The following is a 14467-nucleotide window of genomic DNA, read 5'->3' on the forward strand; positions in this document are numbered from 1 at the left end:
AACCAAAATGAAAGCTGTGAAAAGTCTTGTCTCTGTGTGAATTAGCTAGTAAATGACGTAAAAATGGGAAGGAGGCCTTTGTTTCCTGCACTCGACCAAATCTGGCAACTGTGCTCTTGTTCAGACTCGCAGGCTATGAAATGTTGTCTTGCCTTCTGGTGCTGGCATGTTTCTATACCCTTTCATATATCTCTGTATAAATATACTTTGTGCATTGTTTACTATGGAACTAGTATTGATGGAGAAAAACACTTTGAGGTAAAACTGTTTGTAATTCTCTATTAGTGTGTACATTTTTTTAAAATGCACCGTTTGTTTACCTCAATTAATTTAATGGAATGGACCAATAAATGTATTAAAAGATGACTCCTTTACCTAGAATATAAAGTTTTCATTTTTTGCAGCCTTCACCATTGAAATGTTGTGTGCGCTTATTTTGCTGGGCAGCTCACTGTCTTACTGCAGAAATACCCTTCCCTTAAAATCCTGTTCCACTGCTGATTTAACTAGAAGTCATCTGTCTGTTGCTGTCGCACATCTGGTATTACTTGAAAGTGAAGCCTGGAGCTGAGGAAAGATTGCAAGAGTGTGTGTGTGGGTGGGCCGGGCGGCAGCAACTTCCTCAGAATAAGGGGTTGCATAGTGAGTAATCAGCTTCCGCTTGCTGCATCCGTGGCTCGAACTGAAGCTGCCTGATTTGCCTCCAGATTATTTTAGTCACTGAAGGGCTTTTAACTTGCCTTTACTTAGTCTAGGAGCTTGGAAGCCACTTATTCCTTGTTAATTCAATTAGCATGTAAGTAGACACATAATTAAAGCCCTGCTCCCTCTGGGGCATGCCAGTCTCTTGAATCATGTTTGGGTTTAGCTGACAACATCTCATGTCAGTTGCTGTATTGTACGAGGTTCCTTTCGGTAGGGGTTTCAACCCAGCATAAAGCTGGGGTAACAAGGTGACTATTACCTGGGATTAGTGTCCCTACACCTCCGTAACGCCTGGAGGAGTAGTGTGCTGCACTTACCTGTTCTTAACCTGTTACACGAGTAGCACGTCCTGGTGGTGTGAGCTGAAAAGCCGGTATCGGCTCTTGAGTCATAGGTGTCTTCCCATGACCTCTGTTAAAGCACTGTCGGGGACAGTGGGACAATCTCCCAGAAGTCAGGGGTGCAAACATCTGTTCAGGAGTGTTTTATTGTATGGATTCTAAAAAGTGTCTTAATCTTACTTTTTTTTTTTTAATTGTGGTATTTCTGTATTTAGTGGTCTTCTACATAACATTGATCAGCTGGGCTGACACATCTTCTGTAGCACTCGGAGAGCAGGTGTGTCCTGCTGACGACCACGCGCACGCAGCACGCGGTTTGCGGACCCCTACTTCATCACCCAAAGTCACAGAACTGCCCTGAGGTTTCTGAATGAACAGACAAGAAGGAACTAATGGAAAACTGATCCTCTGCTTTCCCCTTCCACATTGAATGATGTGTCTAGAAACGTCATTTTCATTTCTACCCTGTTCTTGTCCCTCTGCGCTATAGCTAACCAGCCTAGCAGGAAAGCAAAATGCTCTGAAGACTGCTGGTGTGCAATAGCCAATGCAGGTACCCCGCAAGATGATGTACTGCAGAAATAACAGGGCAAATTTCTTTGTCCTGCATGAGCTCAGTGGCTGAGAGGCCATGGCATGTTGTGAAATGGAAACACAAATGAGATGCTTCTTGTAATGATGATAACTGCGGGGACTAATGCTTGGCAAACCTTCCACTTGGGTAGCTCAGAGTTGATAAAGAGCAAAAGATGCTTTAGCTGGTACAGCCTCTGTCACTTGGTCAGAATCTGAAGGGAGCCAGTAGTTGAACGTTGTTTGATGGCCACGATGCTGTAAAGAGCAATAAAAATGCAGGTTACAAGAGAGCTAGCAAACTACTTTCTCAAACTACAGTTTGCTTTTTCCCCATCAATTCTTTAGCTTAAACTTTGCTGTGAGTCTCTGGAGCTGGCTGAGTGCTCGTGTGATTCCTCTTGAGGATCTGCCAGCCTCTCTGTAAATTACTCTTGTGTACAAGCAATGACATTGGCACCACTTGTCATCTTTAAGTCCTAATAACCCGTGTTTGTGCTGATAATGGTGCTAACTTCTACTTAGAGCCCGTATTAAAAAGCAGTTGAGTAGCTAGCAGTGACTGTTAAATGCACAACCCTGTTAAACAGCAGGGTTGTGTGTAAGAAACAAGTCACTCTTATGTCTGGAAAATATGAGGAGGAAAGCAGAGCCAGGGGAATGATGAGTATGAAGTGGCTTCCCACACTCATAGTCCTGCTGAGACCAGGCATCAGATGTGTCCACAAGCCCAGAAAGCCTTCGGTGCTCTGGAGGAGGCAGAGCTGATGGTGTAGGAGCTTTCCTTAGTGTTGCTTTTTCTTTTCTTCCTATTTAAGTGATAACACTGAAGTTAGTATACATAAGTGCCTTTAGACTTTCTACTATTATTTTTTTAAAACATCACAGCAAATCTTGGCAAGAATTTTGCCTGGGATCAGACGTTAGCCTATCCAGTACCTGCCTTATAGCTGAATGAAAATACTGTTGTTGCATGGATCAAATACTGACATTATCACAATTCACTTCAACTTCATACTGGAAGAGTCATGCTGTTTCTAGTAATGCAGCGAGCTGGACGGGATGATGGCCAAGGTGACATTTGGAGGGAGATCCTTCAAAAATCCTGGATGAGTAGCTAGAGATGCTGTTTCAGCTTTCTCTCTTCAAATTAAGCTGGTTTTGTGCTTAAAACTTGTTCTTGAAATTATACCTCTCAGTCACTCTGTAGGTGTACTGAGCGACTGAGCAAGTTCACTGGATCAGAAAAGTAACCATTTCCTTCACTATGTGATAATGGTTTCTCTTTGAAGGAAACACCTGAGGGAGACTCAGATTATTCTTTTCTATTACAATGAATAAGTAACCTGTAATGGATTTTTTTTAAAATGTTTTACTTTGTGTAGGATTACTCCCTCATTCTACTTACTACTATTTTCACAATAGCAAGCACTACATTTGTGTGAAGACTTTGTCCCCTGGGATTATCAGCTCTTAAACCCTGCCAAATATTCCTCCTACAGCAATTCATATTAGATTAAACAAAAAGAAGATTAAAAACATTGGCTAGATCACTTGCAAGTTTCATTCTTTGAATCTCCTTGATATTTGTCAACTCATTTCTGCAAGATTTTTGTTTCTCTTCTTCCAATTTTTTTCTTTTTAAATTTTTTTTTTTTCCCCCCCATCTGTATTATACACCTTAGACCTAGAATCAGGAAGCATGGAGAAAATACAGCATGTCCTTTTGGACAAAACCCTTCCTATTCCTTACCTTAAAGGGAGGAGACTCAGGCAGCCAACTAGAAAAGACAAAATGAAACAGAAGCCGCTGTACCAGTTCATTGTGTTTTGGTAGATCTTGTTGTAGACTGTAGATGTCACTACTCCCGTGGTGACTAAAGACAGCTGCAGCAGGACAAACACCTTACCTGTAAAACAAGAACACAGTTTGTTACCGGGGAGGTAACAAAAAACAGCTCTGGTACCTCCCTGATGAATCCAGGATCACTACTGCGTGGAAGAGCGATGTGGTCATTGCTGCATAAGCGCCAGATGGCATAAGCTTGTATCTGCTTCTGTTCCAGACCAGAATTAAATAACTTTTCCTTCTTTTAGGCATAGGACAAAAGATCCAACTAGAAAACTGTCTGCTTAAACAGTCTAGATGTAGAGGTAGCTGCTTGGAAGAGCAACAATAAACTGGGCAATAAGTGCTCCTTTCCCCAGGAGGTAGGAAAGTAGTCTTGGGCTAACATCTTCAGGACAGGAGAGATTTTAGTCACGGTCTGCTTCTGCCCTAGGCTTGAAGAGTGGTCCACTGGGTTAAAATTATAATAATGCCTGAAATGGGGAGGTGTGTGTGATTTGTAGGATGTTTAGGGCAGAGGAAAGGCAGAAACTGAACCCTAGTTGAAACAGCTTTTTCTGCTGAAGTGCGCCCTTCTGTTGCTGTCGTGGTAAATGGGGGAAGGGGAAGTAACCCAGCCCTGATGGGATGTGCAGGCTGGGAGCAAGGTCAGGGCTGTGCGCTGAGCTTGCTGTCCTGGCAGCCCTCCCCAGCCGCACAGCACCAGTGGCCAACACCTAAGGAGACAACAGGAGGCAAGGGCTGCTCTGCTGCGTGGTCCTGCTCGAGAGCTGGTCTGCCACTGTAATCAGGTGCAGCCTGTATGGCTCATGGTGGAGGTTAAAAACAACATTATGATTAATAATAATGATTAATTTGGCGTGGGAACTGTGCTGTTTGTGGCAGGTAGGTGAGTTTGCTATGGAGCACGTTGAGGAGCACAAGTAGAGTAGTAGGAATGAACTGGCAACAGAGCGGTGTCGTGTTTGTATGGCAGAAGGGAAAAGGATGCAAAGGATGGCTGTGGGAACATGTTTGGAGGAGGTACAAGCAGTCATGGGCTTGAGGTGCTATTTGAATGCATGGCCAGTACTGTCTGTTGTGTCTGAATCCAGCTCATTGGGGTAAAAATGGTAGCCTTCAATACGGTGTTGTAAGATGCATATATTTTACTATTTTCTGATACTTTTTTTTAATAGAATTTCTGCTCCTGTTTACCAAAACAGGCCAATTTTTATGCAAAGGTTATCCTTTGTTAGTTAAATCATGGTCTGACAGGAAGAAATTGCCAGGTAACACTTGGAGACATGTTTAGAGAGCATAACTGAAAGAAGATGAAAGAAATCCACCCTTCCCAAAACTGGAAGTAAAAGAAGCCAAATATAAGTGGTGTGAGTATCACAGTGCTTGAACCCAATGTCTTGCTTCTCTTGGTTTTCCCTGGAGTACTGTGTTTTTGAGCAGCACCTCAGATACTTTCCCTGCCTTTGAGCTGCACACTGATAGTAATCTCTTGAAGCACGTGCTGAAAATTTTGTGGATAAATGATGACACAACCGAGGATGAGAAGTTTGGATGTGACAATCTTGTCCTGCAAGTTTCTCTGCTCCTCCCTTCCCGTTTGTGGTACCAACTATTCTGGTTTTATTACGCAAAGCACAGATTGCAGCAATAACTTACCTTTCTCTTTGTACCTTAGGCTGAATGGAGGGATTTGAGGGTTTTTTGATCAGTAAGGTAACCAAAATACTTACCGTAGGATGATCCTTCGATATGCTTGGATAACATGGACCTGATGGTTGGTAAGGGGATGAGGGCAAAGAGCATCACTGCCCGTGCTGCAATGCAATGAATATGTAGTTACCATCAGTACCTGCTCCTTGTCTCCCAACACAACCACCACTGCTTTTTAAGACTATGTGCTTCTGGCTTGGGCAGGGCCTTTGCTTCACCTTTTCTTGTCTCTTGAGTACCAGAAAGAAGTACAAATCTTTGGTAGGAGTGTAGGTCCTCACTTCATCCAAGCGACGGTAGATGAGCCACCTATTGCTCCCACTAGCAGAGGTGCTTCACCCAAACCAGCCGTGATCTCTTGGTCTCAGCCTGAAATCCCAGCGTGGATGGAATATAGCACTATCCTTTGAGATAGTGAGGCCGATGATTTGAGTCTAACCAGCAGAGAGAGGACCTCATGCTACACGGCCTTGGCAGGAACACTGCCTTTATAACACTATAGCTGTTTTCTATCCCAGTGCTTCTGATATGCAGTATTTTAGGCTTTCTCTAGTGTGGAAACTTTTAGGGAGCTGTTATTATCTTCCTGTCAGCAGAACCAACCTCAGTGAATACTTGGTCCATGTCTAGTGTACCGAGGTGTTCCTGCAATGCAGGGAATAAGCATCCTGCACACTGTGTAGCAGCGTGCATTCATGATGGACTTAATATTAAACAAGCATTTTTTTATTTTAATTTTTTATCTTTCGTTCCCCAGCCTGATTGCCTAAACAAACAAAATCTTTTAAAAATTTCACTCAGTGTTTGGCTTTGTACACAAATAAAATATCCTACCATCTTTCCCTTTAGAATAACTTTGTTTGATTTTCAATTTCTCATTCCCTGTAGGGGCAGACAGAAAAATCACTTCAGGCCATTTCTCTTAGATCTTTTTCTCACTTTCAGAAGCAAGATCTCAAAGCCATGCAACACACGATACTCTGTTTGTCAGATATGAATCGTCCATCTCACTGCCACAATGGATGCAGTTCTGGAGTTCTGTTTTCTGTGTTCCTGCTACCTCCCAAAAATAAACTTGCCTTTCCTTTGTCGTGGGATGCTGTCCTATCTGTTGTTACCTGCCCCTTGGCCATTTATACATAGTGTAAGATTTGTACACTACATTCTCATGATATTTTAGTTGCTAAAGCAGCTCCGATGTTTCACTATTAAGTTTCCCATCAGCCATAAATGCCTTAATATAACAAAAATAAATCACATCTTAAGATGTTTGCTTAATAGGAAACCTTTGCCAGTTTCTGTTGTAGCCTTAAGCCTTGTCTCACAAAAAGCCAGTGCTTCCCATTAATGCAGCAGTGTGGTCCGACTAGTACAGGTAGCCAGAAAGAATTCCCACTCCCCCACAGTGTGAGCATTGTTCCCCTGCTCAGATCTGGGCTATGACCAAGTGACAAATTACAAGTTAACCAGCCTTAAACGAAGCCTTGGCAGGAGTGTATGTGTCCTCTGGATATTGTAGGGTGCTCAGTCTAAGGGGTACAAAGTGAGATGTGGGCAGAGGGGAATGATAACGAAGCCCTCTTGGGAATCGCTCGTGTGACGGTCTGCTGAGCTCCCTGCTCTGAAACCCGTGGTGAGGCAGTGCAAAAGATGCTGAAACACCCCAGCCCCTTTCTCAGGGTGCTCTCGCTTGTGTGACTCACCGATGTAGAACAGGAACGTCCACCGCACAAAGGCCATGATGAGGATGCCAGCGCTGAAGGATGCCACTCCGATCATGACCATGGTAATGTCCCTCAGGTATTTGGAAAACACAAATACCCCTAGAAAGCTGGTGATGAAGATCACGTACCCAGCAGCATTGCCGTGGCCGATCTGCACGGCATTCCAACGTAAAGGCTCCCTGAGCAAGAAGAGTGGGAGTACGTTCATTGCACCAACCACGGCAAGGTCATAGAGGATTGCTGCCACAAACAGCATGATGATGATGAGTTTTGAGGGAGATCCTGGAGTGGAACTGCTGCTCGCCGAAGGTTGGGAACTCTCTGCTGCTGCTGCTGCTGCTGCTTCTTTGTGGGCTGGCAGCTGGCTGCCCACCTCCTCTGCACTCTTGGCTTTGGCTGGAGAGGAAGCTGCTGGCTTGGGGACTGTCAGGACAAAAATGCTGTAGAGGAGGCAGAAAGCATAGCAAGCGATGCTGCAGCCCACCAGCACGGTGCCCTCTTGATAGCGGTCACTGAAGCCAACGAAGAGGTAGCCAGATGCCATGCTTCCCAGAAAGCCAGCGAGGCCATACACCAGCTCAATAATGATAAGCCGCAGAGACCTCCTGCTCTCGGAGGAGCCCAGGGATCCCAGAGCCATGACGCCTGCCCAGAGCGTGGTGAAACCGCCCGTCAGCCCATTGAAGGCAGCAGCCCCGTACATCACCTCAATTGGCCAGCCCAGCAGGATCAGGAGGAGCAGGAGAGTTTTGGAGCCCAAGTAGCCGAGAAGAGGGAAGCAGATGGGGATCTTCCGATGCATCCTGTCCCCCAGCTTGGACAAGCCATAGGCTGACACCAGCGGGCTCAGGCCCAGGACTAGGTTGTAGATGATATAAAAATTAGAGACAGCCTTCTGCTGAGCATCTTCCAGTGCATGGGAGGGAGCAGTGGCGTTGGTCTGGTTGTAGTAGTTCTTCACCACCAGCAGCAGCGCCGTGTCGTAGAAGGCGCTGGCCACCTGGGAACCGGCGACCACCGGCTCAATCCATGTCCTCATCGCTGTCACCCCCACCATGCTGCCGGCAGCCGCCTCTTCTTGGGGAGAGCTGTTTTCAGGGAGATGTGCTGGAGGAAATGGCTCTTCAGAAGCTCTGCTCTGGAGGCATGCTTGGAGAGGATCTGTAGAGCAAAAACGAAAGGTCCGCCGGGCTGCACAGAGTCAGACAGTTGTGCAAGAGATGATCTGGCTGGGAGAATATTTGCACCTCGCCTTGCTACGTATACGCACGCACACACATCCCTGTGCTGCTCTGATCTCCAGCTCACACAGGAGAGGCTTTTGTACAGCTGGAGAACGCCCTGCACTCGCCAGCTGCTGCTGCTCCTCTTCCTGGTGTAGTTTCAACAGAGGTCAGATGACCCAGGGGAATTTCTCTCTCCCAGTTTAAGAAGCGAAAATGCCCATAACAAGTAATTGCTGCAATTTGGGGTGGTGGTTTGTTTTTTGTTTGTTTTGGGTTTTTTTTTTTTTTTCCCTTTTGGCATCCTTCATGTGTCAGAGGACTCTCAGAGGCTGCGGGGGCAGGGGATGGCTGTGTGCTTTTTTGTCGGGTAATTTGTGAATTCCCCTTACCGCCAGCTCTTTTCACTTTCTTCTAGGCAAATATCTTGTTGGCTCTTTTGCTCTTACCTGCTCCCATCTGCTGCTGCATCGTGCCCCTTATGTCATTGTTGTTTCAATAACGCAGTCAGGAAATTGCACCAAAAAGAAATGGGAAAAAGCCTATTTTTGGTAACCTGCCTCCCACGGCTGCCACTCTGCCAGCTGTGTCCTTTGGCTTTACAACATGGGAATTTCCAAGAGGAGGAGAAAAGTCCCAATTTATCCAAAGGCGCAGGCAACTGCTGTGCCCCGGTAATCGGCCAGCTGAGCTGGAGGCTGGGGTGGGTGAGAGCCTACCTCCAGGGAAGGGTCTTCCAGTCCCAGCTCCTCGGGGCGGTGGCTGTGCCCCTCCGCAGGTGCTGATGCCACACACAGCTTTGCAGCTTGAAGTCACCTTCTGATTTTGCTGCTGCCCAGGGGGCCAAGCGAAGCGACCTGCCCCAGGCGGCTCGGGGTGCCTGCAGGCACGATGGTGTGGCTGACCAGCGGCACGAGGAGCTCCTGGAGCAGGATATGGCGCAAGCAGGCTGCCAGCTCCAAGGAAGATGCTTGTGGTTCCAGCTGCAGGAAATACTTGGCGGATATTTGGCAGCCTCAAAAATGCTAACTTAAATGATAATGATCTCATTCTGCACTGGTTTAATGAATCATAACAGGCAGAATAACAATCTGTTCTAGGAAGATTTATGATGATTACTTTAAAAAATAAATTAATGATTAATTTCCAAGAACAATGTTAAAACCTCCATCTGTTGCACTCTCTATTGATTCAGGTGACATTTACTCAATGCCTGTGCACTCATGGCTCAGGAGTTTCATTTTTTCACTCTTAGTTTTGTTGTGCAATGATTTTTGTTTTATATTTCAATTCAAGGGAAAAAGTCCCAAGAACTAACAGGGAAAGGAGTGGGGAATTCTCTGCTAGAATGATTTGCTGCTAGACAATTTTAGTTTCACCAGAGAATTTGGGTTTTGTCAGGCCAAAAGACTTCTAGCCAGCTGTAAAATATAACGTGGCTTGTTCCAACAGTTGGCGCTTTTTTCCCCAGATTTTTTGCAAAAAGTGTCTAGTGTCTTTAGTTTTTATTTAGAAGTGGGACAAATCTTTTTCTCCAAACCCTGGCATATTTCCAGAGGATAAAAATTCCAGCCAGCCTTACTGAAAGCTCCAAAGCATCAGCCTGTGACCAGTTTAAGCAACAAACACAACCAGAGGAATTGCCACGTTTCGCTTCACCCAGGGAGCCCTGTCTCTTCCACCAGACATTAGAGGGAAAGATAAATGACTTCGTCCCATTCAAGCTTCAATTTGGGACATTAGTTATCTTGGAGTACAGAGGTATGTTACAGGCACTGCGCTTGAGGGACTGCAGGTCTGCTCAACTCTTAAATAAGGGATATTTTTCCTCCGCAATTTGTTGCATATACAGGCTGCCTGGCTTATTCATCTGACACTTGTCATTTAGGCGATACTGTGTTATGCTTAATGCTATTCAGGCCTAGATAGCTAATGAACTGTGCTAAATGCCAGTAGTGATCTCATGACTTACATATATGTTTCCAGGATATTCTGAGTGTTCATTCACATTAAATGTACTTTTTAGAACTAGTTCTCATGGAAGGATGTAATTTCACATCAGTAATTGCAAAACAGTGAGTGCTAAAGTAAGAGTTTTAACCCAGGCCTCAGAATATTTCCCACTGCAAATTACTTTTCATGAATGCCATATTAATTTGATGCCACAAAGACTTCAAAATTACTATTCTCTAGCATCAGCTTTTCCATGGGGCCCAGTTCTCATATTACTAATATTTATAGGGACATTTGCATCCACTTTAAAATACGCTTGTGCAGCATAAACACAGTGGAACCTTAAGAGCCTTAAGAGTCTGGCCCTTGACATTTAAGAAAAATGCACCTACAGAATCACTGAGACTAGTCTAAAAGCAAAAATACACTGGTGTAGCCTGCTGGAAAAGGAATATGTTGTTTTAGGGCATTTTTTCTCTAAAAAATCTCTACATTTTTCTTGTCTGGTGACCCACTAGAGGCCAGGTCAGCGCCATGTTGCACCAGCTCTTGGACATTTGTCAGTCTGGCCAAATAAAGGCATTAAATGTCTCCCTGTGGCGATGTTATACATTCCTATGCGGTATTGCTTTTCCTTTTTTTTAACCATTTATGACAGCTACATCACTTTTTCTTTCTGAACAGGGTTGCTGTAGGGATTTCAGTATGCTGGGGCAGCTGGGCTTGGCAGGTTCCAGCATTTTGGAGCCTGGTATTCAGCACTCCTCATGTGAAAAGGTCCTTTTGACATCCGGGACTGCAATCCAACGTGGGCGCGTAAGCCCTCTTCATCTCCCTCGCCTAAGCCTGCTGATGGGGTCTGTGATTTCCAGTCTCTGGCTGGCAAGACATTTCTCCTCCGAGGTGGTAAATCAGCTCTGTAACTCCTTCTCCTCCTTCGTACGTGCAGATCGTCCTGATGCACGCTGTGGCTTCGTGGTGGTGGCAAGGCAGGGAAACAGGACTGGGGACTGGGAAGCGCCTGGGTCTGAGCCCAGATGGAGCTGCGGTCGCGTTACAGCACGGGACGGAGGGACAGCCGTTTGAAAACACTGGGGAGAAGCAGCTATTTTGGTGACGGCTGTTTTCCTTCGGAAAATACATCTTTGTCATAAATGACCACAGACTGTGCTACCACCAAGCTGTGCTCTTTCTCTCTGTGGCTTGGGAGGTTGGCTTGCTCGCTGGCTGACGTTTAGTTATCTATGGCCCCTGTCCTCACAAGGCACGTGGTTCTGCTTGCAGAGCTGGGGGAGATGGAGGGGGAGCGGAGGCTGCACAGAAAGCTGGGTGCATGGGGCAGGGGGAGCGGCTCCTGGCAGCTGCTGCTTCACCATAGGGATGCCGCATCCTGGTCCAGGGCAGTCGTCTCGTCAGATCCAGAGCTGCCAACGGTAGATGCTAATGCCTGAATGCCAAAGGCCAACCCAGCAGCCTTGTTTCAGCGGCTCTGGAAAACGACATCCAGGCTGTTTGGAAACTCACGATGCTGGTGCCTGTGTCTGTAGCACAACAGCTGGTACGTCCACCGTTGCCGTAATAAAACGCAGGACCATGCCCTTACAGGTGCACCTTGAGGTGCCTCAGACACCGAGACCCCTGGGCCAGCAGCCCGGCATTCAGGAGGTTTTGCAGCACCACCAGACATGTTGAGATCACCTATGGGGACATCTGCTTTGCTCTGCTGCTCATGGGAGGAAGAGGAAGCCCAGGCCACAGACGGTGCAAGCACATGGGACCTCCTTCCCCAATTTGTGAGGCCTCACCCATTGCCCCACGCGAGCAAAGCCCAGGGCAGTGTGCAGGCTGCAAAAAAAGCTGGGAAATGGATTTGCTCCACGGAGAGACCTCATGGGGTGCACTGACGTGAAGCACGGTGAGGAGGGGTGACCCCATGCCAGGGTACGGAAGGTCCACCAGCCTTTCCTTGGAAGAAGCTGGCATTCCCCACCGCTTTGAGAGCAACACGGGAGGGCAGCGAGGCGCTGGAAACAGCAGCAGTGTCCAGTTTCCTTTGGGACAGACACTGGCTGACCACGTAGCACCAGAAACCTGCGTTGTCTTGCTTTCACCCCCACATGTCACCTTTTTGTCTGTTTTTCTCATTTCAGAGTTTCCTGCTTACCTGGTTAGAGTCTCCTGTGGGCTTCTCCCTCTTCTGGAAAGACAAAACACAGCATCCTCGACCCATACTTTTTCCTGAGTTGGCTTCTTTTTTCTTTAGCTTGAGGAATTTAGGCAATTAATAGTGCTGACAGCTAACCGTATGCCTTAACATTAATCCTCTCCATGGAAGCAGGAAAAAAAGCTTCTTGCAGTACCTGGTGTCTGCCTGATCAGCTGGACCACAGAACAAATCCTGCTGTAGTTCTTAGATAAGCCCCAGATAATCCTGGTGCTAAATGATTCTTTTTGTGTTCGCATCCTCCTTTTCATTAATATTCATGTCTTTTTAAAATTGTTGTCAGTATATATGGGTTTGGCACGGAAGCATTGCAAACTTCAAGAGCGTGCAGACAGCAGTGGACTTGAGAAATGGAATGAAACAAACTATCCTAGAACTACAGCTTAAGCAATCCTATGTTGAATAAAGCAAAAGTGGACAGTCTGGAAGAATGAAATAACCATAGCAAAAACATGACTATTAAAAAATTACACTACTGAATGAACTACAGTCAATAATCTGTAAAAACTCAGTTCAAAACCAAAAACTGCCCTCCCTTGCCAAGTGCTCTCCAAAGCTATTTAGAAATAATTTTGATTACCTACTTCACATCTTCGTTTTTTATGTAGGTCTAGAAACTTTTATGGCAATGGTGAATGGGTACTGAAAAGGCTGCAAACACATTTAAATAATAATAAGTTTGAGAAAAGGCATTAAGGGTGAGTAAAAGCTCTGTAGAAGAAGGAGTATGTGAGTAAATTTGACTTGGGATTTATGAGATTGGAGAGGAACTGTGTGTTAAGTGTGGAGGTGAATTAGGGGAAGACTATACACAGAGCATATTGGAAAGGTTAACGTGGCAGAATAAAGGAGGAAAAATAAATAGTAAGCCACCTGTCCTTGTGGCATGAAGCGGGGGAAGACGAAAAGAAGAGCAAGGGAAAGAGGAGCGGTGATTTTTCTGGGCTGGTAGGACCTTTGCTGGATAACTCAGCCCTAGCCAGGTACAATTAGAGGGAATGAGTATCTCTCCATAAGCCTGCGGCTCCATGCAGGTAAGAACAGCAGCTGGCAGAGGACATCAGGACAGTGGAGAGAAAAGGGATGAATCCACCCCATTTTCCAGGGTGAGAGGTGGACACAATCAAAAGCATCGTAAATGCTTAAAGATACAGGCTCTGCCTTGTGCTTGGTGTAAGGCATAGTGCTTTCTGAGGAGAGGAGGGAAGATAAAATATTTCTTTAAATCTTAGTTCTTCTGGAGACACTCTTGCCTGGTAATCCAGCTGTTTTCACCTGGCAGATCCCCGGTTAGCCCCCTGCATGGCTAAATTTACATTTTGAAGGCAGGTAAAACAAGTGCCGAAGCCATCACCTGCAGTAAGCCGCAGTGATATCCACCCTGGACACTCAGAGCAGGCAGATGGTAACTCACTCCTCACAGCCGCTCTCTGTTTACTCTGCTGGGCTAGGTCCTGAGCACAGAAATTGGCAAGAACATTAGCTATGGTGTTAGTCACTTGGGTCTTTAAATTTTCCAGGCTATTTTATGCACAACATCCTGTCAAACACATTGTTTGTTTAAAAAACCCCAAGAAACAGCATACACAACCCCAAAGCTGCAGATGCTGCAGCACACTCTGGTGACATTTATGAGCCACACCATCCTCTTTTTCCATGTGGCAGCTCTTCCAGTGGGGGATGTTTACTGAACCTCTGCGGCTCAGAAATAAAAAAAAACACAAGAAACCTGGTAACAAGCTCTCTAACCCTTTCCTTGATTACAGAGCACCATGTGCTCAGAGCCAGGCAGGTCCTCCATGGACCACTCGCAAGCCCCTCAGCGCAGCTGGTGGTGGCTGCTGAGCCCAGCCCAAGGTGGTTTCGGGGTACGAGGTTGCGTGGCAGTGAGTATCACTGTTTGTCTCACGGCAAACACTCCCCAGTGCCAGCTGAGGACTTCCAGGCAACCTGGCATCACGAGGCACTGCAGAGGAGGTATAACCCTGTTTTTTAACACGTGCCACAGCCACACCTGGCTAATTATCCAGCTTGCAGCCTGAGAGTGGGGCACTTGTTTTGGACTGATAGGGTGGAGAGGTCCCTGGGACAGCAGAGAAAGGTGCCAGCATCCTCCATGAGAGTGGCTGGGAGGCTACGGGGGACCATGTCCATACCCGCTT

The 14467-nt window shown here is 46.2% G+C and overlaps 1 protein-coding gene and 1 long non-coding RNA gene across 4 annotated transcripts; one reads left to right on the forward strand and one right to left on the reverse strand.

Annotated features, from left to right (window-relative positions):
• Positions 1-281: 281 nt before the first annotated feature.
• SLC46A2 (solute carrier family 46 member 2) lies at positions 282-9051 on the reverse strand. 3 transcript variants are annotated; one of them, XM_075488582.1, is made up of 5 exons: positions 8578-8771; positions 6885-8066; positions 5202-5285; positions 3373-3529; positions 282-1877 (listed from the first exon to the last, which is right to left on the reverse strand). In XM_075488582.1, the coding sequence occupies exons 1-5, from the start codon at positions 8597-8599 to the stop codon at positions 1820-1822; spliced, it is 1503 nt and encodes a 500-aa protein (XP_075344697.1). In that variant the 5' UTR covers positions 8600-8771; the 3' UTR covers positions 282-1819. The 3 variants fall into 3 exon arrangements, with proteins under 3 accessions (XP_075344697.1, XP_075344698.1, XP_075344699.1); XM_075488583.1 differs by lacking the exon at positions 8578-8771 and adding an exon at positions 8848-9051 and having other exon boundaries at positions 283-1877; XM_075488584.1 differs by lacking the exon at positions 8578-8771 and adding an exon at positions 8153-8293 and having other exon boundaries at positions 283-1877.
• LOC142402767 (uncharacterized) lies at positions 7537-13622 on the forward strand. The gene is made up of 4 exons (XR_012773475.1): positions 7537-8498; positions 9685-9889; positions 10766-11639; positions 12232-13622. It is a non-coding gene; the product is annotated as an uncharacterized LOC142402767 (long non-coding RNA).
• Positions 13623-14467: the final 845 nt, after the last annotated feature.

The sequence above is a fragment of the Mycteria americana genome, chromosome Z (genome assembly GCF_035582795.1).
Source record: "Mycteria americana isolate JAX WOST 10 ecotype Jacksonville Zoo and Gardens chromosome Z, USCA_MyAme_1.0, whole genome shotgun sequence".
In the NCBI taxonomy this organism is placed as follows: Eukaryota; Metazoa; Chordata; class Aves; order Ciconiiformes; family Ciconiidae; genus Mycteria; species Mycteria americana.